At 40.8% G+C, this 21,227-nt stretch overlaps 1 protein-coding gene across 9 annotated transcripts in view; it reads left to right on the top strand.

Annotated features, from left to right (window-relative positions):
• Positions 1-21,227, top strand: part of LOC144686492 (diacylglycerol kinase beta-like) — a 691,325-nt gene that overhangs the window by 197,404 nt on the left and 472,694 nt on the right. For 5 of the 9 annotated variants that reach the window (XM_078551766.1, XM_078551769.1, XM_078551767.1 and 2 more), the window contains 2 exons: positions 15,866-15,928; positions 19,981-20,235. The exons of 2 other annotated variants lie outside the window; for them this stretch is intronic. In XM_078551766.1, coding sequence (XP_078407892.1) covers positions 15,866-15,928; positions 19,981-20,235 — 318 coding nt within the window. The remainder of the gene's footprint in view (positions 1-15,865; positions 15,929-19,980; positions 20,236-21,227) is intronic. 2 more of the 9 variants (XM_078551771.1, XM_078551772.1) reach the window with 1 other exon arrangement.

Consider the following 21,227-nt stretch of genomic DNA (forward strand, 5'->3'; position numbering starts at 1 on the left):
TGTACACTCTTAAGCTGCGAGGTGACCACATCCAGAAATATGCTATCTATGAAACTCTCAGTCTCATGGATTCACCACAGTGACACCAGCTGCTGCTCAAGTTCCAAAACCTAGAGCTTGAGTTTCTCCAGCTGACAACACTTCTTGCATGTGTGGTTGTTCAGGACACGAGAAGGATCCTGGAGTTCCTACATTGAACAGGATATACACTCAATTGGTCCGAGATATCTTACCTTGCCTCTATTTATTGGACTATTAATTGAAATAAAATTAAGACCAGTGACTCACCAATCAGCAGCTTCCCATGTGCTTACTTTCACTTCACTGAAATGTTTTTAACACAACTGTTATTATTTAAATATGTCAGATTTTAATTTACTGAAAAATTCAGAGCCCTTTAGTGTACCTTTCTTCATTATTTAGTTTTTACATTACTCCCTAGATCTGATTGATTAATTGAACACTGATTTTAATTATAATGATTTATTAAAATAGCTGTAGATTACTATACCAATTAATTGATCTAGTCTAACTTAATAGTTTAAATTATACTCACCCAACATGATTTATTGTCCAATGATGTGACTTTGCGAAATTTTTCTTGCCCGGATCAAACTCTGAGTTCGATCACAGCGCTTCTCCTCTCTTAGGCTTCTCTATAGCTGTTGCTGCTCTCCTGGGCTTCTCTCTATCTAATCACCATTATTAGTGCTACATGGAAATATTTCCATCGTCCCCTGCACTTTGCTGCCTTCCCTTGGCTCTTCTGCAGTCCTTGCCCTTCTTGTTCCTATTTCAGCTAAACCTTTGTTTGCATCTATACCATTAGTCAATTTTTCCTTTTATTTGCCACAACAACTCTTCTCTGGGTCTGAACAGAATCTGACATGCTCACTTACTGATATCTTTCTCTGATATTGTTCTTACCTCTGAACTAAAGCATATGACTTTCTGAAATCTAGGGCAAGACTTTTTTAGCTTAACAAAGTTATTTTGTTACTACAGGCAAGTTGATCCATAAGTTACTTATCACCAAATTTGCCATTTCCACTAAATATATTCAAATATGTTTATCCATTAACTTCAACATTAACATTGGTAATGAACAGTCACTACTTTTGTCGATAAAACTTGTCTCCATTTTCAGCTATTGATGAGTAGATGAACAAGGAAGCTTCCTTATCTGATGAACACTTGCTCACCAGGGACCCAACAGGTCAACAGCTTTAGTGAAGATGCAAAAATGTTGTTCTGTCAGATTGATTAAAATGTACTCTGTGCTTATTCAGTAGGCTTTCAGTAAACATTTAATGTTCTAATTTATAATCATACTATTTATGAGGTGAGGTTTGAAGTGCTGGGACAATTGCCATTGAGGCAGAGTAGGTTAAGAGGAGATTTCAGGGCTTTTGAAATGAAGTGTTTTGTTAGTCTGAAGAGGAAAAGACTATTTCCTCTGGGGAATTGATGCAGAAGGATCTTTAATTTATAAATGTCATTAATGAACAGAGAGGTGAGAAGATAATCCTTTCGACAGAAGGTTGTTGGAACATGGGATGCTTTGTCTGGTGGAGTGGTTGAGGCAGAAACCATTATCTCCATTAGGGGAACGTTGGATGAATATTTGAAAAAGAAAGATGTAAAGTTATGAGAAAGGAACAAGGTAGTGAAATTTGGAAATGGTCAATACAGACACAGTGGGTCAAAGCTATAGACTTCTGCAGTTCTATGTGCATGAAAAAAACAGCTCTATTTATTTTAAATTAATTGCTTTATTGTTCTAAAAACAGAAAATGCTAGAAACATTCAGCTGGTCTGGTAGCATCTATGGAGAGAGCAAAAGAGTTAACATTTCCGGTCTGTTTTACATTCGTCAGAACTGGGAAAAGTTGGAAATGGTCAGAATTGGACAAGCTCAGATATCTCGGAAGGTTGTAAGGCTGGAGGAGGTTGCAGCGATAGAAGGGCAAAGCCGTGGACATATTTGAAAATGGGTAAGAATTTTAAAATTGAGGTGTTGCTCAATGGGAAACTAAAGCAGGTCAACAAGCGCATGGGGGATTAATGAACAGGACTCAAAGCAATTTAGGGTAGCAGAGTTTAGGATGACAGGTTTATGGAGGGTAGAACACAGTTGGGTAACCAAAATTGGAATAGTCAAGTCTAGAAGTAACAAAAGGGTTGAATGAGTGTTTAAGGAGCAGAAGAGCTGAGGCATGAATGCAGTTGGGCAATACTACAGGTGAAAATAGGTGGTCTTAGTGCAAATATGTGGTCCGAAGTTCACCTCAGGTTAACAAGGTTGCAAGCAGTCTGGCAGTTGCTGGGGGGGAGAGGTAGAGTTGCTGGCTTTGGAACGGAGTTTGTGCCAGGGAGCAAAGTCAATGGCTTTAGGAGTTCTATGAATAGGCATGAGAATTAAAAGCCACAATATAATCTTGTGTGTGTTCAAGTATTGTACTTGAAACCGTTTTGTGAAAGTTTGTTTTTTCTGTTGTGCTTTTTGATTTGAATAAGCTGGCACAGGATAATATTGCAACAATAATTATGTTTGGCACAAGCATCATTGTTATAATAATCTTTCATAACAATTTCACTACTAAAACTTCAGCTCAGCAGGAGACTATAGTGATGTAGACAGATTGAGTCCATGTTACCAGATTCATTCTTTTGCACAATTTGTGAACTGGGCCACTTCATTGCATTTCTGTTCAAGGTACGACTTTTGCACGTAATCTCTGTCATCTATCTGCTATATCCACGCATCTTTAATTTAGAATTTGTTTGCCTTGTAGATTTAATGCGTACAGCTGTTTTTTTACTTTGTGTGGATTAGCAGGTGTCATTTGTTAGTTTCTTTATCTCCAGTGGTTATGTCTATCTGCATTAGTTATATGATTATGATTTGACTGTGGTTAAATAATTGAAGAAAATATGATTACCTTCCCCATTCTTACTTTCCGTAAAGTTGGATCACTGTCAACTTCAGAAATAAAAAGTTGAAGGCATTAACTATGTACAAAATAATTTGTCCTTCAGCTTATGCAGCACATATTGAGTCTTCATTTGTAAATATAATTAGCTAAAAAATAGACAGCTGAAGTCTGCAGTAAGTTAATGATGTTTAGCTGCGAAATTGCAACTGTATTGGACTTGCCACAACCTCTTAATAGCCCCGACACCGGTACCGCTTGTGGAAAAATGAGCTAAAGGGGAGGGGCAAGCAGATCAGACTGAGATTCCGGAGCTCTGACTGCACTAGAAGAGTGATCCTGTAGTCTGAATGCAAAGGAAAAGCCAGGTAGAGAAGGGAGAGGGTAAAGAATCATGATGTCTATGAATGCTGGGATGCAAGGTTATGAATTCTGTCAGCCCTGGACAGGGTCCCAAGATCTGGGAACACACAGGAGGAGGGGATCCTAGTGTCTGGCAGCTCAGCTTCCCCATGCTGCCAGTCCCTGACCTCCTCAGCTAGTCCCTTCACCCTGACCTTCATCCATCATTATCCTCTTGTCAGTTCTAATGCCAGCTGGCTAATAGGCTTATGTACAGCTAGTACCAGGTTGCAGAGTGGGAGGATAACTGATAGGAGGAGTAAGAAATCAGATGAGGTTCAGGGAGAATGACGAAGAGAATGTCTACAATTTGGCTACATTTCTGGGTTGGAAATGGAGGTTAGTGGAGGCCAACAGCTTTCATACTACCACACCCTGCTACTCCAGTGTCAGCTGTGATTCAGTTGGAATGTTCTCACCTTTCGAGTTAAATGGTTGTGTGTTAAGCTCCACTGCAGGATTTGAGCACAGCAATCAAGGCTGACACTCATTGCGGTACTGAGGGAGCACTGCACTGTCTGAGGTGATGTCTTTTGGATGAAACATTTTCTGATCATCCACTACAACATTGGCTTCCTCTTTGGGGAGTTAAAATTTGGTTAAAGACATAAGGACTGATTGTCCTATGCTCTTCTCTCAAGTAGCACCCCAAAAAAGATGTAAACAGATGAAAATACTGTGTGCTGATCTTTTGCTCCCACTTTGTCCATGATCAGCACTTCACATGAACTTGCTGTCTGACTTCTCTAATATCTGCACCTCAAAATGGATTCAGAATTTACAGTAAATGAATATCTGAAACCCCTGCATGCAGCTTTCCTCTAATAGCATCAGATGAGGACAGACTATTTCCATTAGAAAACCTGGTGCCAGTGCTTCCTAATCTGGCACATATTTCTGATAGAAAACAGGCTGTCAAAAAATGGCCCAGCAAACAGGAAATTTTAGCTCAAAAACAAAAATACCTGGAAAAACTCAGCAGGTCTGGCAGCATCTGCGGAGAGGAACACAGTTAACGTTTCAAGTCCGAATGACCCTTCAACAGAACTAAGTAAAAATAGAAGAGAGGTGAAATATAAGCTGGTTTAAGGGGGGGGTGGGACAAGTAGAGCTGGATAGAGGGCCAGTGATAGGTGGAGATAACCGAAAGATGTCACAGACAAAAGGACAAAGAGGTGTTGAAGGTGGTGATATTATCTAAAGGAATGTGCTAATTAAGGATAGAAAGCAGGACAAGCAAAGTACAGATAGCCCTAGTGGGGGTGGGGTGGGGTGAAGGAATCAAAAAAGGCTAAAAGGTAAAGATAAAACAATGGATGGAAATACATTTAAAAATAATGGAAGTAGGTGGGAGAAGAAAAATCTATATAAATTATTGGAAAAGCGGCGGGGGGTGGGTATTGAAAAGGGGGTGGGGATGGAGGAGAGAGTTCATGATCTAAAATTGTTGAACTCGATATTCAGTCCGGAAGGCTGTAAAGTGCCTAGTCAGAAGATGAGGTGCTGTTCCTCCAGTTTGCGTTGAGCTTCACTGGAACAATGCAGCAAGCCAAGGGCGGACATGTGGGCATGAGAGCAGGGTGGAGTGTTGAAATGGCAAGCGACAGGGAGGTCTGGGTAATGCTTGCAGACAAACCGAAGGTGTTCTGCAAAGCGGTAACGCAGTCTGAGTTTGGTCTCTCCAATGTAGAGGAAACCGCATTGGGAGTAACGAATGCAGTAGACTAAATTGAGGGAAGTGTAAGTGAAATGCTGCTTCACTTGAAAGGAGTGTTTGGGCCCTTGGACGGTGAGGAGAGGGGAAGCAAAGGAGCAGGTGTTGCACCTTCTACGGTTGCATGGGAAGGTGCTGTGGGAGGGGGTTGAGGTGTAGGGAGTGATGGAGGAGTGGTCCAGGGTGTCCCGGAGGGAACGATCCCTGCGGAATGCTGCCAGGGGGGGTGAAGGGAGGATGTGTTTGGTGGTGGTATCATGCTGGAGTTGGCAGAAATGACGGAGGATGATCCTTTGAATGCGGAGGCTGGTGAGGTTATAAGTGAGGACAAGGGGGACCCTATGGAACTTATTTCTTGCTATCTTGACTCCATTCTCTCTCCCCTTGTCCAGTCCCTTCCCACCTACATCCGTGGTTCCTCTGACACCCTAAATCATATCAACAATTTCCAGTTCCCTGGCCCCAACCACCTCCTCTTCACCATGGACGTCCAATCCCTTTGCACCTCCATCCCCCACCGGAATGGTCTGATAGCTCTCCGCTTCTCCCTCGAACAGAGGCCCGAACAATCCCCATCCACCGCTGCTCTCCTTCGTCTGGCTGAACTTGTTCTCACACTGAACAATTTCTGCTTAAACTCCTCTCACTTCCTCCAAATAAAAGGTGGGCTATAGGTACCCGCATGGTCCCCAGTTATGCCTGTCTCTTTATGGGGTATGTGGAACATTCCTTGTTCCAGTCCTACTCCGGCCACCTCCCACAACTCTTTCTCCGATGCATCGATGATTACTTCGGTGCTGCTTCATGCTGTCGTCGGGACCTGGAAAATTTTATTAATTTTGCTTCCAATTTCCACCCCTCCAACATTTTCACATGGTCCATCTCTGACACTTCCCTTCCCTTCCTTGACCTCTCTGTCTCAATTTCTGGTGATAGACTGTCCACCAATATCCATTACAAGCCTACCGACTCCCACAGCTACCTCGACTACAGCTCCTCACACCCCGCTTCCTGTAAGGACTCCATCCCATTCTCTCAGTTCCTTCACCTCCGTCGCATCCTCTCCGCAGTGCTGCCAGACCTGCTGAGTTTTTCCAGGTATTTTTGTTTTTGTTTTGGATTTCCAGCATCTGTAGGTTTTTGCTTTTATCTTAGTAAATTTTAGCTCTCTGAAAAATGCAGCATCAGTTGCAATCTCTTTTATAAAAACAGGAAATGATGAAAATACTGAGCAGGTCAGGCAGCATCTTTGCAAGAGGAAAAGAATTAATGTTTCAGGTCCATGATTTTTCATCAGAACTTGGAAAAGTTAGAAACGTCATAGTCTTTAAGCAAGAGAAAGGAGCAAGGGTGGAAAAAGAGCAAAGGAGAAGCCCTGTAATAGGGTGGAATTCCGGAGAGATTAAATGACAAATAAGTCGATGGTTCAGAGCAAAAGGAAGTGTAATGAAGAAGTGTAAAGAAACTAAAGATGTTCCCAGAGGTGGTAATAATGGCAGGATGGTGAACAGCTACCATCTGAAAGTAAAAAAACTAGAGAAGAAAAATGAAATCAGCCAAGAAAACAAACAAAATGAGGGCAGAGTTTATGGTTTGAAATCAATAACATGGATTTTCATTACCAAGGCGGGTAGCAGGAATCGGGAAAATTGCAGGCTTCATGCACCCACCTTGAGAGTTAGGGCCCACATAGAGGGGATTTTCACTGTATGTGTATGGGGGGGGAAGCGGTGGGGGCGTGGGGCAGGTGCAGGCTGCAGTTGGGCCAGCCGACCCGGAAAAGAAGTCGGAAGCAGCTACATAGTTACCAGTTGCCGAGGCACGCTATTTAAAAGACCTGCTTCGATGCTGTGGGATTTCACCCTAGTTATAATGAAAAAATGCCCCCTAGTGCTCACCCTTCACAATCCCCATGCCACTTCATGCCCCCATGCCAGTCTGTCCCTCCATCCACCTCCATTGCCCTTCATGCTCCCATACCAGGCTATGCCCCCACCCAGCCCCCATGGCCACTCAAGCTATGGCACTTCCATGCCATTAGCCCAATATACATTGCATGGATCCAAGAGTGCATAATGAGGCTTGGTTAAGAGCCCAGAAATCCATTGCTCCATTGAAACATCTAAGCACTAGGGGTAACATTTCTTGATTGACGGCTCAGGCTCCCTGATCTCTGCTGTCAGTTGTGCAACATCTATTTACACAAGGTTGAGCTTTCAACTGCTTGCAGTTTCTGCTATTGATACATTAAAGGGGCTGGATGTTTGATACTTTTACTGCCTTGTGGTAAAATGACTTTCTTTTAACATAGTGGAAAATAATGAGCGACTTTTAAAAAGCCTTTTTAACACCTCGTTTTGTCACTATCGAGTTCATTAGTTCTATACAGTGCCAATGGGCATGGAAATGCCATAGCTTGGCATGGGGAAGCATTAGGGGCCATGTGGGTGGGTGGAGTGGCATAGCATGACATGGGGAGGCATGAAGGGACTTGGGGCAGGGGGGTGGTTGGCAGGTAGGTGCAGGACCATAACCTGACATTGGGGGGGAGGGGGCCATAGCCTGGCATGGGGGGCATGAGGGGCCTTGAAGGTGGGTGGGCGGGGGCCGTAAGGGGGACCTTTTGAACTTACCTTTTATAAGGTTTCCTCATGCAGCCTTTGGTTCATGACACCTCTTGATGTGCCATGAACACCAACCCTTTGAAAAGCTGGCCTAGCCCCATGAAAATGAACAACAGCTGGAAATTTGGTGTCATGCTAGCGGACTGAACCAACTCATTCCTTTAATCGCTCCTGCCTTCCACCTAATCACAAACCTTCCCTTTGGGTTCTTTTTCCACCCTTCCCACCTACCCACCTGCCACTTGCTTAAAACCTATTACATTTTTGACATTGAGATAAAAACAAAAAACTACTGCGGATGCTGGAAATCCAAAACAAAAACAGAATTACCTGGAAAAACTCAGCAGGTCTGGCAGCATCGGTGGAGAAGATGAAGGGTCATGTGGACTCGAAACGTCAACTCTTTTCTTCTCCACATTTTTAACATTGCCCGATTCTGATTAAAGATCATTGACCTGAAATTTTAACCCTGTTTCTTCTCCAGAAATGACGTACCTGACCTGTTTTATTTCGGATTTCCAGCATTTGCAATATTTTGCTTTCATCTTAGTTTCTCTTTCCTGGTCCCAGAATGGTGCAGATTCCAGTGACAGCTTCTATCCTGAGTTGTGTCTTGCATCTGGCTCTTTAATGTTGCTGCTTTAAATGTTTTTCAGGGGTTTTGACTCCTAAAAGTAAAGCTTAACCCTGAAATTCTTCAGAGATGTATCCTTTCTTTTTATTTGGTCATGGGATCTGGACATCACTGGCAAGGCCAATATTTATTGTCCAAGCCTAATTGTACTTGAGAAAGCGATGGTGAGCTGCAATCTTTGTGGTGTAGGTAGTCCCACAGTTCTGTTAGGAAGCAAGTTCCAGGATTTTGACCCAGTGTTTGTAAAGTAATGCTTATATATTTCCAAGTCAGGATAGTGTGAGCCTTGGCGACTTGCTGCAGTGCATCTTGTAGATAGTACACAATGCTGCCATGGTGCGCCGATGATGAAGGGAATGATGTTTAAAGTGGTGGGTGTGTTGCCAATCAATTGGACTGCTTTGTGTTGTATGTTGTCGAGCTTCTTGAGCATTGTTGGAGCTGCACTCATCTAGGCAAGTGGAGATTATTCCATCAAACTCTCGACTTGTGCCTTCTAGATAGTGGACAGGTTAGTTACCCACCACAGAATTCCCAATCTTTCTGCTCCTCTTGTAAGCCACAGTATTTGCATGGCTGGTTCAGTTTTGTTTCTTGTCAATGGTAACTCCCAGGATATTGATGATGGGGGAATTCTGTGATTTAGTGCCATTGAATGTCATGGGGAGATACTTAGATTCTCTCTTCTTGGAGATGGTCATTCCTTGCCACTTATCAGCACAAGCCTGAGTGTTGTACCTGCATGCAGCAAAACTAGGATATGCTGCTTCAGCATCTGAGGAGTTGTAAATGATAACGAACACTGCGCGATCATCAACGAATAATCCTGTTTTGACCATATGATGGAGAGAAGATCACTGATGAAACAGCAGAAGATGTTTGAGCCTAGGAAACTACACTGAGGAACTCTTGCTGTGATGCATTTTGGCTGAGATGGTTGACCTCCAACAACCCACAACCATCTTCCTTTGTACTGGGTATGACTCGAACCAGTGGAGAGTCTTTCCCATGGTTCCCAGTGAGTTCAGTTCATGTCACACTCCGTCAAATACTACCTTGATGTTAAGGACTCTGGAATGCTGCTCTTTTGTCCATGTTTGGATTAAGGCTGTATTGAGGCCTGGAGTTGAGAAGCCCTGGTGAAACACAAACCGAGGGAATGCTGCTGGTACAACTAAAAATTTGATGGAAACAACCATTTGCAAATAAAAAGAAGTATTGTACCTTTCCATCTATATTCGGAAATGGAGTAAAAGATTTTTTTAGTTGGTTTTATGATTATTTTAATAATGCTTGAGATATTTTTTAATAAAAGGATATGAAGCCATTACTGCATGTTTCATTTCTATATGTGGTGAATATAATCCTGAAATCCAGATTTGTGGGTTTACGCATATGACATTGGTTTTTGTAGATCATATAAAACATTTTGTAACTGTCATTGAAAATGTCATCAAAATAATAAAAATTGGATATGTTTTGAGTAAATGTCCTACAAAATGCTTACAACAGAAATCTGTGGTTTCTGCTGAGGTTAGGAGACCGTTCCATTTCTGTTAAAATGTTGTAGTACTCCAAATTTTGTTTATTTGTTCATGGAATGTAAGCATCGCTGGCAAGGCTAACATTTATTGTCCATCCCTAATTGCCCTCGAGAAGGTGGTGGTGGTGGTAAGCCGTTTTCTTGAACTGCTGCAGTCTGTGGTGTAAGTACATCAACAGCGTTGTTAGACAGGGAGTTCCTGGATTTTGACCCAGTGACAATGAAGGAACAATGTTATAGTTCCAAGTCAGAATGGTATGTGACTTGGATGGAGCTTGAAGGTGGTGGTATTCAGTGTGCATACTGCCCTTGTTCTTATAGGTGGTAAAGGTTGCAGGTTTGGTAGAGGTTGCGGGTTTGGTAGATGCTCTCTGCTCAGTGGCAGCAGTGTATCCTATCTACAAGATGCTTTACGAGCTGTTGCAGTGCATTGTGTACATGGGACACGCTGCTGCCACTCTGCACTGGTGGTGGACTGAGTGAATGTTTAATGTGGTGAATGGGTTTTCAATCGGGGGTTGCCTTGTCGTCGAAGATGTTGATCTTCTTGAGTGTTTCGGAGCTGCACTCATCCAGGCAAGTGGAGAATATTCCATCCACTCCTAACTTGTGCCTTGTAGATGCTGGACAGGATTTGGGGAGTCGGGAGGTGAATTACTTGCTGCAGTATTGCCAGCCCCTGACCTGTTCTTGTAGCCACAGTATTTGTATAGCTAGTTCAGTTCAGTTTCTGATCAGTGGTGACTACAGGATGTTAACGAAGGGGGTTTAAGTGATGATAATGTTGCTGAATGTCAAAGGGAGATGGTTACTCTTTTGTTGGAGATGGTCATTGCCTGGCACTTGTGTGACACGAATGAAATGCCACTTATCGGCCCAATCCTGAATATTGTCTAGGTCATGGACTGCTTCAGTATTCAATGAAAGCCTGATTAAATTTGTGGATGTGCAAGGGGCCAGGTTGAGTGGGAGGGAAAAGACTCTTCACAAGAGGGTCACCCAGATATCTCCAACATCTCATCTTCCACCAAGGTTCCCACTTAGCTGCACATGTGTGCAGCCATGCAGCAGCCTGGAACATACTGCATGGACCTTGTTCCATGTTAAATATCATGCAGATAAATTTTAAAGTTATGCACAATGCATGGCCACACACAACAGCAAAAGCTCAAAGGGAACTATTGCTCTCCACATTTACAAGCCTAGAGAGTAGGTGCTGCATTCCTTATACTGCTTTGAGGGACATAGGAACTGGTGTTTCATGATTACTGGCAGTTGCCTCCTGTGGTGGGGAAAATGCAGGCTGCATGACTGAAAAAAATCATTCTCAGCAACCGCAGGCCCTGCAAGACTTGTGCCTCTGGCAATAGTGTTGGTGCGGGAGGAGGTGACCCTGTGGACAGCTGCCTTCCTGCTCGTCAGCAGCATGTTTCTCATGATGCTGGAATGTGAATAGCGGCTGGTTGTTGCAAAGGAGAACATGCATATCAGCTGCAGTGCAGCAAGCAAGTTAATTTCCTGCACAATAACCTGGCACAAGTTGTCTAGCCCTGCTGTGACAATTTTGTACTGAATTTTGATAGCGCTCCCTGACAGAATCAGGGAGTCTGTTCCATTATGTTAGTGGCCCTGTGGCTGGAAATGCTGCCAATGGGCATCTTTGTAGCCAACAAAATTCTGATCCTACCAGAGATACATTCAATTGGAAAATCTAGGCTAAATTGCTGTAATCACATCTGTTTATAATTAATGTCTGCTCCCATACAACAGGATTCTCTACCTCTTTGAATTGTACCTTTTTGAGAAAAACATGAATGTTTTTGATGCAGAAATGTTAAACAAACACATTTAGCAATTAACAAGTCCTAAATAAGATTTCCCCCCCACCGTCTTACGTTTAAATAAAGTAGTTTGGAAATGAATGGACACATCTTTAGACTATATTAACTCAGTTTGTAAAAAAAATTTCAAAAACCTGTTCCCCATGGCATGTTTTCACAAAGATTTATATCATTAGTTTCCAAACTCTTAGCCATTGGGCCATTTGCAGCCTGTAAGATCTTGCAGTTTGGTTCTTGAAGCCCTGATTCTACAAGTGCACTGCCCCTTTAAAACTTCTGTATCTACTTTCCTGATTTGCTCTCTTTTTGAATTTTGTGGGCCTGGAGATTTAGAAAGGGCTATTCATCATTGTGTTGCCTCACTGGTAGATGAGTATAAATCAGAATATCCAGATCTGTTGGTCTCAGCGGTTTGCGATTGTGCCAATTAATAGAATAATGGGCTAAATCTTTTCAAGTTAAATTCTGTGTTGCTTTCTGCTGACAAGCAGATGTTCAATAGACACAGAGGAAAGCACAGAATTAGGAAAGCAATTCCTGCACTGATTTCCTACCCAGTGACATTCTGTAGTCTGCTGCATACAAGTTGAAGTGCTTCCACCCATTTTGTACCTTTTGTCTTAAGGCTAGATTATCTGCAAAAATACTTAAATGAATAACCAGCTGAATTCTGTGGTTTTTAATTGACACATGGATTTTTTTTTACCTTGAGTACCTAGTGAAATGGTCTGGCTCATTTCCAGATTTCTAGCATCAGCTAATGTGATGCTCACACATATATCAGTAGGTGATATATTGATCATCACTTTCCTGCTGAATATCATGATATGGCTACCTTGGTGCTACATGTCCACGGTACCTTTTTTTTTAAGTGTTGCTGCCATGTGTCCAATCTGAATCCCTTCCTGGTTGTCAGTAATTGCCTATATTTGTGGAAGTGGGTTGATGGCAAAGCTTTCAACTGTACATTGTAGTTTGAACTTATGCCCTGTATGGATATTTCATGAAGTGATATTAATGTCTATAATGTTATTGGAAATTATTTTTTAAAATAGTGTTCTAGTGGGGTTTGTGTCTATGTGTATGTCTTAATTGGATTAAAGTCAGCTAGTCTAGGTTCTTTGGTGTTTAGTAGTTTTGAGATGTTAATTAGATAAACGTAAGGAGGGTAGAAGGTAAAGTGTAAATTTGTATTTGTTAAAAGAAACCATTCAAGACTGCACGTGAAATCTTACACCTAGCTAGAAGATGCCAGCAATGTGTTTTTTTTCAGCTTACTAATAAAATTGGTGGGATGAAAGGATGTTATTGTTAGAAGAGGTAAAATTAAAAGTCTAGTGATACCATGGAAAATTTACATTCAAAGAGAAATTTATGTATAAAGGAGAAAGAAGATTGTGTATAAGGTAGAGGCATTTTAAGATCCAACAAGTTTGAGAAGCCTCCAGCCTATAAGCCTCAAGCTGCTGCCTGCAAGGACTCAGAGCTGGAAGAAACTCACTTTGAATGCAACTATCCAGGGTGTTCTTTGCCAGGTGTCTGTTTAGATCTGAGGTTCACTGTTGCCTTAATGGGGGTGTAACTGAGTGTCAGGTTAATTTTGTAGTGATTATAGTAGTAATTTTGTAGATGTATGTATAGGTTTACAACCTTTCCTGTATTAAAAAATGTTTAATTTAGTTTTATAAAACCTCTTGAGACTCGCTGGAGTTATTACTACTGAATTCAAAGCCTGTATCTCGAAACATACAAATTGCAAAAAAATGAGTTATGATAGTTGTTTCAAGTTTCCCTCTGGGATTTGAACAACTCGGCCTTTACCATCGGCTGTGTCATAATAATATGTAATGAAAGAGGTGTAAGATTTAATGAAGGCCTGGCACGTGAGCTGTACATGTTGAACAGTTTATGGTAAGGTATTGTGGAGGAAATACCTGGCACTTAGTATTTTTGGGCTGTCTTACCCTGGCCAAATTCCTCAATGTGTATTGCTGAAAAAAGACATTGTGTCGAAGCTTTTCATCTTGCACCCATCAGGATAATCACAATAATACCAATATCAGGAGAAGCAACAACTTTATACTGTATGAAAAGAGAGTGATTGGTTGGCAAGTGGACTCTGGTAGATATATTGCCATGGAGAATGCACAAATGTCAGTGCCAGTGTGATGCTAGGTATGTAGGCTATATGTCCCAAAGACTGGCGGATCGTATCAAACAGCATGCCCCTTCCACTCTGCGCAATGGGCAAGGTACAGACCGTACTCAACCAGCCCTTGCTTGCAAAACTCAAAACACGGTGCCCAACATTAGATGTGATTCTGCGATTGGACAACATTTGCTAATTCATCCTAATTGTGCTAAAATTACGTTGACAACCAATTTAAGATTGTCAGTCGGGCTCACAGTGTACTGGAAGCTACATTATATTAATACACAGAGCCCTGTTTTTTTGCAGACAGAAAGAACATGTACACACATTGTGCCTGTTTCAGCTAAACAATAAGTGATAGCCATTTTCTGGTTCATTCCCTAGGGCCATCCCTTGACCAATCGGAGTCAAGCTGCCTGGTTTAATATTCAAACAATGATCGGCAGTTAACTGTCAGCCACCAATAACTGCTGCATTTTCCATGGCAATGCCTTTATTAATCAGAGTCCACTTGCCAACCAATCAATACCCTCTTCTCATACAGTACAAAGTTATTGCTTCCCCTGACATTGGTATTCTTGAGATTGTCCTGTGATAATGGAAGGTTGCAAAATCAGTCATTCAGCACAAACCCAGTAATGATAGCCCTCAGTTTTATGTCCATAGAGTGAAATAACAAGCAATGATTTTTAACACCCCACACAGTTTTTTCAAAGATTTAAAGGACAGAACTTTTAAATGCCTTGACAGTTGCTTTTGACAGTTCTCTTGACAGTTCCAATGAGTTCGTGCACATTCATGCCCACTTTTAACAATCCTAAATGGCACCTTACTCTCCCAAAGGTGTCCTGGGACCATATCCAAAGAGATACCCTACCTCTCCAAAAGACTATGCAAAGTTTAGATTTGCTTTACCGGGTCTAATCTGCACATGTTGTTCTTTCCACTCTTGGCCAATGAATATCAGACATGACTGGAGGCAGCTGCTGTTTACAATGGGCAGCTGCCCCTGCAAAATGTGCATGCACAAATTCCGACCCGGGCCCCTTCCTGCTCCTGTGAAAATGGTAGATGCCATGTTCATGGGTGGGAACTTCAGTATTTCAGCCTCTGCTATTTTCACAATGGAGAGGCTCAACATCAACACCATCATCTAGAGGAGGTGCTGCTTGTAGCTTTGAAAATTGCAACATTATTATTATTAATACTATGTATACATTCACAAACTTCTGTAAGAAGAAATGGTATCCTTTTATGGAAATCCGGTATGTTGTTCATCAGAGTTTCCAGAAAAAAGGGTGCTAAGACGTCCAAAGATTTCTGAGTTTTATTGCTATCTTGCTACTGTCAATTTTAGGCCTGTAAATGAGTTATAATTGTTTGACAAACTGCTAAATTTAATCTTCAAATCCCTAAAAATGCATCTTTTATGGTAATGTTCAGTGTTTATGTGAACTGTTTAATATGTTTGTATTTTTCTTGGTTCAACATTCTCGGCTTAATTGTTTGACCTTTCAAACCCAAAATTAATTTCCCCTATTTTGGTTTGAAGGCCTCAACTTGATCTATATTTAAATGTTTGGGTTTCTAAAAGAAGAGATGACTTCACACTAGCATGCACTGTTTATAAATTAAAGACAATGAAAGAGGCTGCAGTCTTGATTGTGAAAAATCAAACCCTGTGATCTCAAGAGTTAGCCTGTTTTTACCAATTTATCTTGGTAGTTTATGTTGACCAGCATGTTGAATGAAAATTAACTTACTGTGCTCTTTTGTTACATGGCTTTACAACAAAACATTGCCCAATGTACCTGACTACTCCATTTATCAGATAGCTATAATCTTTCTATTAGCACAAGAATAGCTTGTGATTCAATTTGGTAACATAAACTTAATTGCCATAGCTTGTTTTTCTTGCATCATATCTTGTTCTTTCAAAAATAAATTTAAGTAATAATGTTAAACAGAAGCTACAACATGTTGTAATTAAGTGAAATTGTTTTTAATTATTATTTGTTATAGAACCAAAAACTATAGATGCTGGCATCTCCTTCCAGACAGAAGTAGCTTGTGCCCCTATTACAGGTACATCATGCATTCTTCTTTGAACCTTTCTGTTCCGTGAACCTTTTTTGGAGGTTGGCTGGAGTTCTCTAACTATATAGTGGGTTTGTTCTTGATACAGCACAGATGTGTAAATAGAACTAAATAACTCCCATTTTGGACTATCATATTTTCTGTGAAGTGTTGTATAATGTATTGTTATCTGTGATTATGGTTGCCAATCTCACTTAAGTGATTCCTATGTAGTATTATCTTTATTAGATAAGTAAACAATGTGTCTTTATTACTTGATGGATCTGATACTCTTTCAAATAGATACTCACTGTCATAAACTCAATACGGCTATGTAACTGTACCACATCTCTCCATTAGATAAGTAGGATCTCAGAACAGGTGCCTAGCCTTGCTCTGCTTACAACATGGTGATAAACAGAAAGTCTCATGATATGAAAAGTATTGTACACTAAACTTGTTAAATTAATTAATTTTATGGTGACATTTTAACATCAATAGGACAGTCAAAATCATAACTCAGTACATAATGAGTTGCACCAGGGTTCTCGCCTTTCGAGTCAGAAGCTTGTGGGTTCAAATCTCACTCATGATTGAGCTCAAAAATGAAAGCTGACACTCCTGTTTAGTACTGAGTGAGTGCTGCACTGTCAGTGGGTGCTGTCTATCAGATGAGACATTAAAGCAAGGTACATACTGTCTGCCATCTCGGGTGGGTGTAAAAGATCCCATGGCACTATTTAGAGCGGGCGTGTCATTGGTGTCTCGACTAATATTTATCACTAAATCAACATCAGAAAAATCTGGTTATCTGGTCACTGTCACAGTGCTGTTTGTGGGAGATTGTTGTGTGCAAGTTGGCTGCTGTGCTTCCTATATTGCAATAGTAACTACACTTCAAAAGTACTTCATTGGTTGTAAAGCACTTTGGGATGTCCAATGATCATGAAATGCAATTTTTTTTCTCTTAAAAGCAGTCACCTATTAAAAGATATGCGGAAGCGGGCACATACGAACATACGAATTAGGAGCAGGAGTTGGCCACTCGGCCCCTCGAGCCTGCTCAGCCATTCAATAAGATCATGGCTGATTTGGTTGTAACCTCAACTCTACATGTCTGCCTACCTCCAATAACCTTTCATCCCCTTGCTTATTAAGAATCTATCTAGCTCTGCCTTAAAAATATTCAAAGACTCTGCTTCCACCTTTTGAGGAAGAGAGTTCCAAAGACTCGTGACCCTCTGAGAAAAAATATCTGCTTATCTGTCTTAAAAGGGCATCCCCTTATTTTTAGACAGTGACCCCTAGTTCTAGATCCTCCCACAAGAGGAAACACCCTCTCCACCTCTCCACATCATGTCAAGCCCCCTCAGGATCTTTTATGTTTCAATCAAGTCACCTTTTATCCTTCTAAGCTCCAGCGGATACAAGCCTAACCTGTCCAACCTTTCTTCATAAGACAACCCTCCCATTACAGATATGAGTCTATTAAACCTTCTCTGAACTGCTTCCAATGTATTTACATCCTTGCTTAAATAAGGAAACAAAACTGTGCACAGTACTCTAGATGTGGTCTCACCAATGTCCAATATATAAGAAGCATAACCTCCCTACTTTTGTATTCAATTCCCCTTGCAATAAACAATAACATTATATTAGCTTTCCTAATTAATTGCTGTACCTGCATACTAACCTTTTGTGATTCGTGCACTAGGATTCCCAGACAATCTGCTTGATTACCTTGAATTTATCTAAGTGCCCTGTTATAATGTCTTTAATAATAGCTTCTAACATTTTCCCTATGACATTGAGGTGATTGAGGGCTATTTTTGCAATGGCCAAATCAGCTGCAGAATCTTTTCCACTCAAGTACTTTGCTACACTCCTATCTAATGGACTGAGTAATGCAGCCTTAGTTTAGGAAAAATTGTCAAATGGACCCACTGCACAGCATGTTACAAGCTTTGGGAGACAGAATTGTCAATCACTATAAACCTATTTTTATAAGCTAACTTTAGACAATGTAGTGCAGTTTTTTTTCCCCTTTGCAGCCCCCAGTCTCTTAACATCCTTCCCTAACTATGAAGGTAAAACCAGCTGGGCTGCATACTTAACCATGAATACCCTCAAAGCTGTTTTGTAATGACTTGGCTGTAGGCACAATTCAAGGAGGGCTTGCTTAGTATTGTGACTCTCTTGGCAAACACCGAGATAAAATGTCTGCCTTCAGTGCGATACTCCATCTTGCACATAAAAAAAAAAATTGGATAATTTGGAAACTTGAACCTGTAACTTCTGTTTAGGAAGAAGTGTTTCATTACTTTCGATATTGGGCCACTATATAATTTGCACTGTTATCAAAATTACATTGCTGAATTGTTTTCTGTGTGAAATATTTATGCGTTTAGCATTGGAACTTCAAATGAAGTGCTTAATGCAGAAGCAGGAATTTAATTGAGGTACAGTACTCAAATCAATTTGGTTATCAATACAGATGCTTAGAATTATGAAAACTTTTCTAGGGTAGCTCTACGTACAATTTCATTTTGACACACTTGAAAGTGCCTTTGATTTACCTATCCTTTTCAGAAATAATTTTTGATTTTCTACTAAGATAAAGATTCAAACTTTGGCTCAGTTGCTAAATGTACTGGGTTAAAGTCAAAAGACCCAAGTCCAATTCTTACTCAAAGGTAGGGATGCATCAATTGGGCTTTATGACTGTGGGCTGGGGAGATTTCCACTCCTGCTCACTCTCCAATAACACCTACCAGAAGGAGCATGTGAGTGTGGATTAAGAACAGAAAATGCAGGAAATACGCAGCAGGTCAGGTAGCATCCATGGAGAGAGAAATTGAGTTAGCATTTTGGGTCCCTGAACTTTCATAAGAATTGGAAAATGCTAGAGATGTAACTTGTTTTAAGCATGTACAGAGCCAGGGAAGGAAAGAACAAAAGGAAACATCTGTGATAGGGTAGAAAGCAAGAGATTAAATGATAAAAAAATTGACGGTGAATGGCAGGGGATAGTAATGGGACAAGAAAAGAAACAAAAGCTGGATCTAGAGGAGGTGTAAATTATATCATCACTAACAGCTGCTCTCTGAAAAAAATGGGACCATTGGTTATGATTTGAAATTATTGAATTTATTGATGAGTCTGGAAGACTGTAAAGTAACTAATTGGAAGCTGAAGTGCTGTTCCTCTATCTAGCTTCATTAGAACAATGTAGGAGATGAAGGATGAAGACAGGCTTGAAAGTCATACAAGTAAATCTGTTTCATCCGTAAGGCTAGATTGGGGACACCGAACGGATATTGGGTGATCGCTTTGCAGAACATCCCCATTCAGTCCTCAAGTGAGACCCTAAACTCTGGTTGCATGTGACTTTAATTCTCTGCCCCACTCTCATTCTGACTTATCTGACCTTTCTTTTCCCCTCCCCACTTTCCTTGCCTCTGGGCTTGTTTAAAACCTGTTACATCTCTAACTTTTCCCAGTTCTGATGAAAAATCATTGACCTGAAACATTAACTTTGCTTCTCTCGCCACAGATTCAGCCTAACTTGCTGAATATTTTCAGCACTTTGTTTTTATTTCCAAATTCCAACATCCGCAGTATTTCACTTTTGCATGTATGAATATGGATGTCTGGTGAGGACATGAGTGGGTTGAGTTGTGATGCTACCGATGAGCTGTCAACACTCACTAGGTTCACACAGGGAAAAAGAAACAATTTGGATAAGATGCTGGAGGGTGACTGTACCTCTGTGCGAGTCGGCAACTTCAGGTGAAAAATTGTTTGAAGTGCTTTATTTATGTAGTATATAGATATTAGGAATTTCCTCCAGGAGATACTCTGTTGTAACATCAACAGAATTCCTGAAATAGATTTTCACAGGAGCTATGGTTGGAGAGTGGAAGTCACAAGAACATTTCTGATGATTAAGCTGTTTTTTTTCAGTCAAAGCTGCTGCAAAATAAGCACCTGGGGATAGTTGAGAATTTCTTTTCCCCATTGGTTTTATACTAACCCTTATTATCTTTGTAATAACACTGCAGGAATTAATGGCAAAAGTATTCTGAACGCCATGAACAGACATACTCCGGATGGCCGGAATTCCCAGGTTAACCTCAGCGATCAGCAGTTTCCCAGCTCAGCTCCTGTTGCTACAGCTGCTGCTGCCACGGCAACTTGCTCTCCCGGTTCCTCTCGGTCTTCCTCCCAGAAATCCACTGTCGGTGCTCGCTCTGCTCATAACTCCTCTGGCTCCTCCAAGATTTCCTCTGCCTCCATGCTTAACTCCCAATCCCCAGGTAGTGGTTATACCTCATTTTCACTCTTTCCTGTGTTTTCAGCTGTTGTTGATGTTTGCAGGGGATCCAGTGTTTATTTATCTTTCAAACTAAATCCTGCTTCCTGGATTTACGAATATGCTGTGCTTAATATTAAGCTGAGTTGATTTTTAATCTGGCTCCTTCTTGCATGCTGCAAAAGACTGGAATTGCTTAGCATAAATCAGAATTAATGAAACCAGCATGAATTTTCTAAGTATTTTTATAGTCATGATATATTTCCTGGGGTCTTGATAGTTGGAACTGTCACTATCCTATCAGCAGCTACAACCAAATTTTAACCCATAATCTTTGAAACTGAGGTGCCAGAGTCATCGCAATGTCCAAGAAATAATCGGATTTCTATATTTTTCTTTATGAATCGACCTTTTAACACGTTATTTCTGTTGTTGTATGTTAATGAAATATTTTTGTTACAACAACAGCCTGTTTTTCTTTTGATTAATTGACACCAGCTTTGGAAGTTAGGGCAAGGACCTTGGACAGTTCATCCATGTTAGCATGGGTCTGTGGGACTGTCAGTGTTTTCAGGGGTCCTGCACCAGAGAAAAAAAAACACCACTGTTGCAGCCTTTCCTAATTCACTTTGAATTGTAGCAGTTTATTTGATCATTATTCTGTTTCATTTCATTATGCATGATGGTATTATAATAAAATGTTCACTTTACCATACATTACTTCATAACCGTCTAAGCATTATACAAGAGAGGGCTGCAACTTTGCTAATCGCTAAATTGAGGGAAATAATAGAGAACATAGCAAATTGAATTCAAAAAGGTAAAGAAAAATTTAATAAATAATAAAAATTGGTTTGTTGTTTCCAGAAACAGTGCCCTGTGTAACTCCAATTTCAATTTAACAAATGGAATTTGGTTCTGTGGAGAATTTTACATGCACCTTTGTATGCACTCTTAATTTAAAAGGTATTTTGAGTCGGGAAGTGGAAATTATGT

This window comes from Cetorhinus maximus, chromosome 11, assembly GCF_964194155.1.
Source record: "Cetorhinus maximus chromosome 11, sCetMax3.hap1.1, whole genome shotgun sequence".
NCBI classification, from domain to species: Eukaryota; Metazoa; Chordata; class Chondrichthyes; order Lamniformes; family Cetorhinidae; genus Cetorhinus; species Cetorhinus maximus.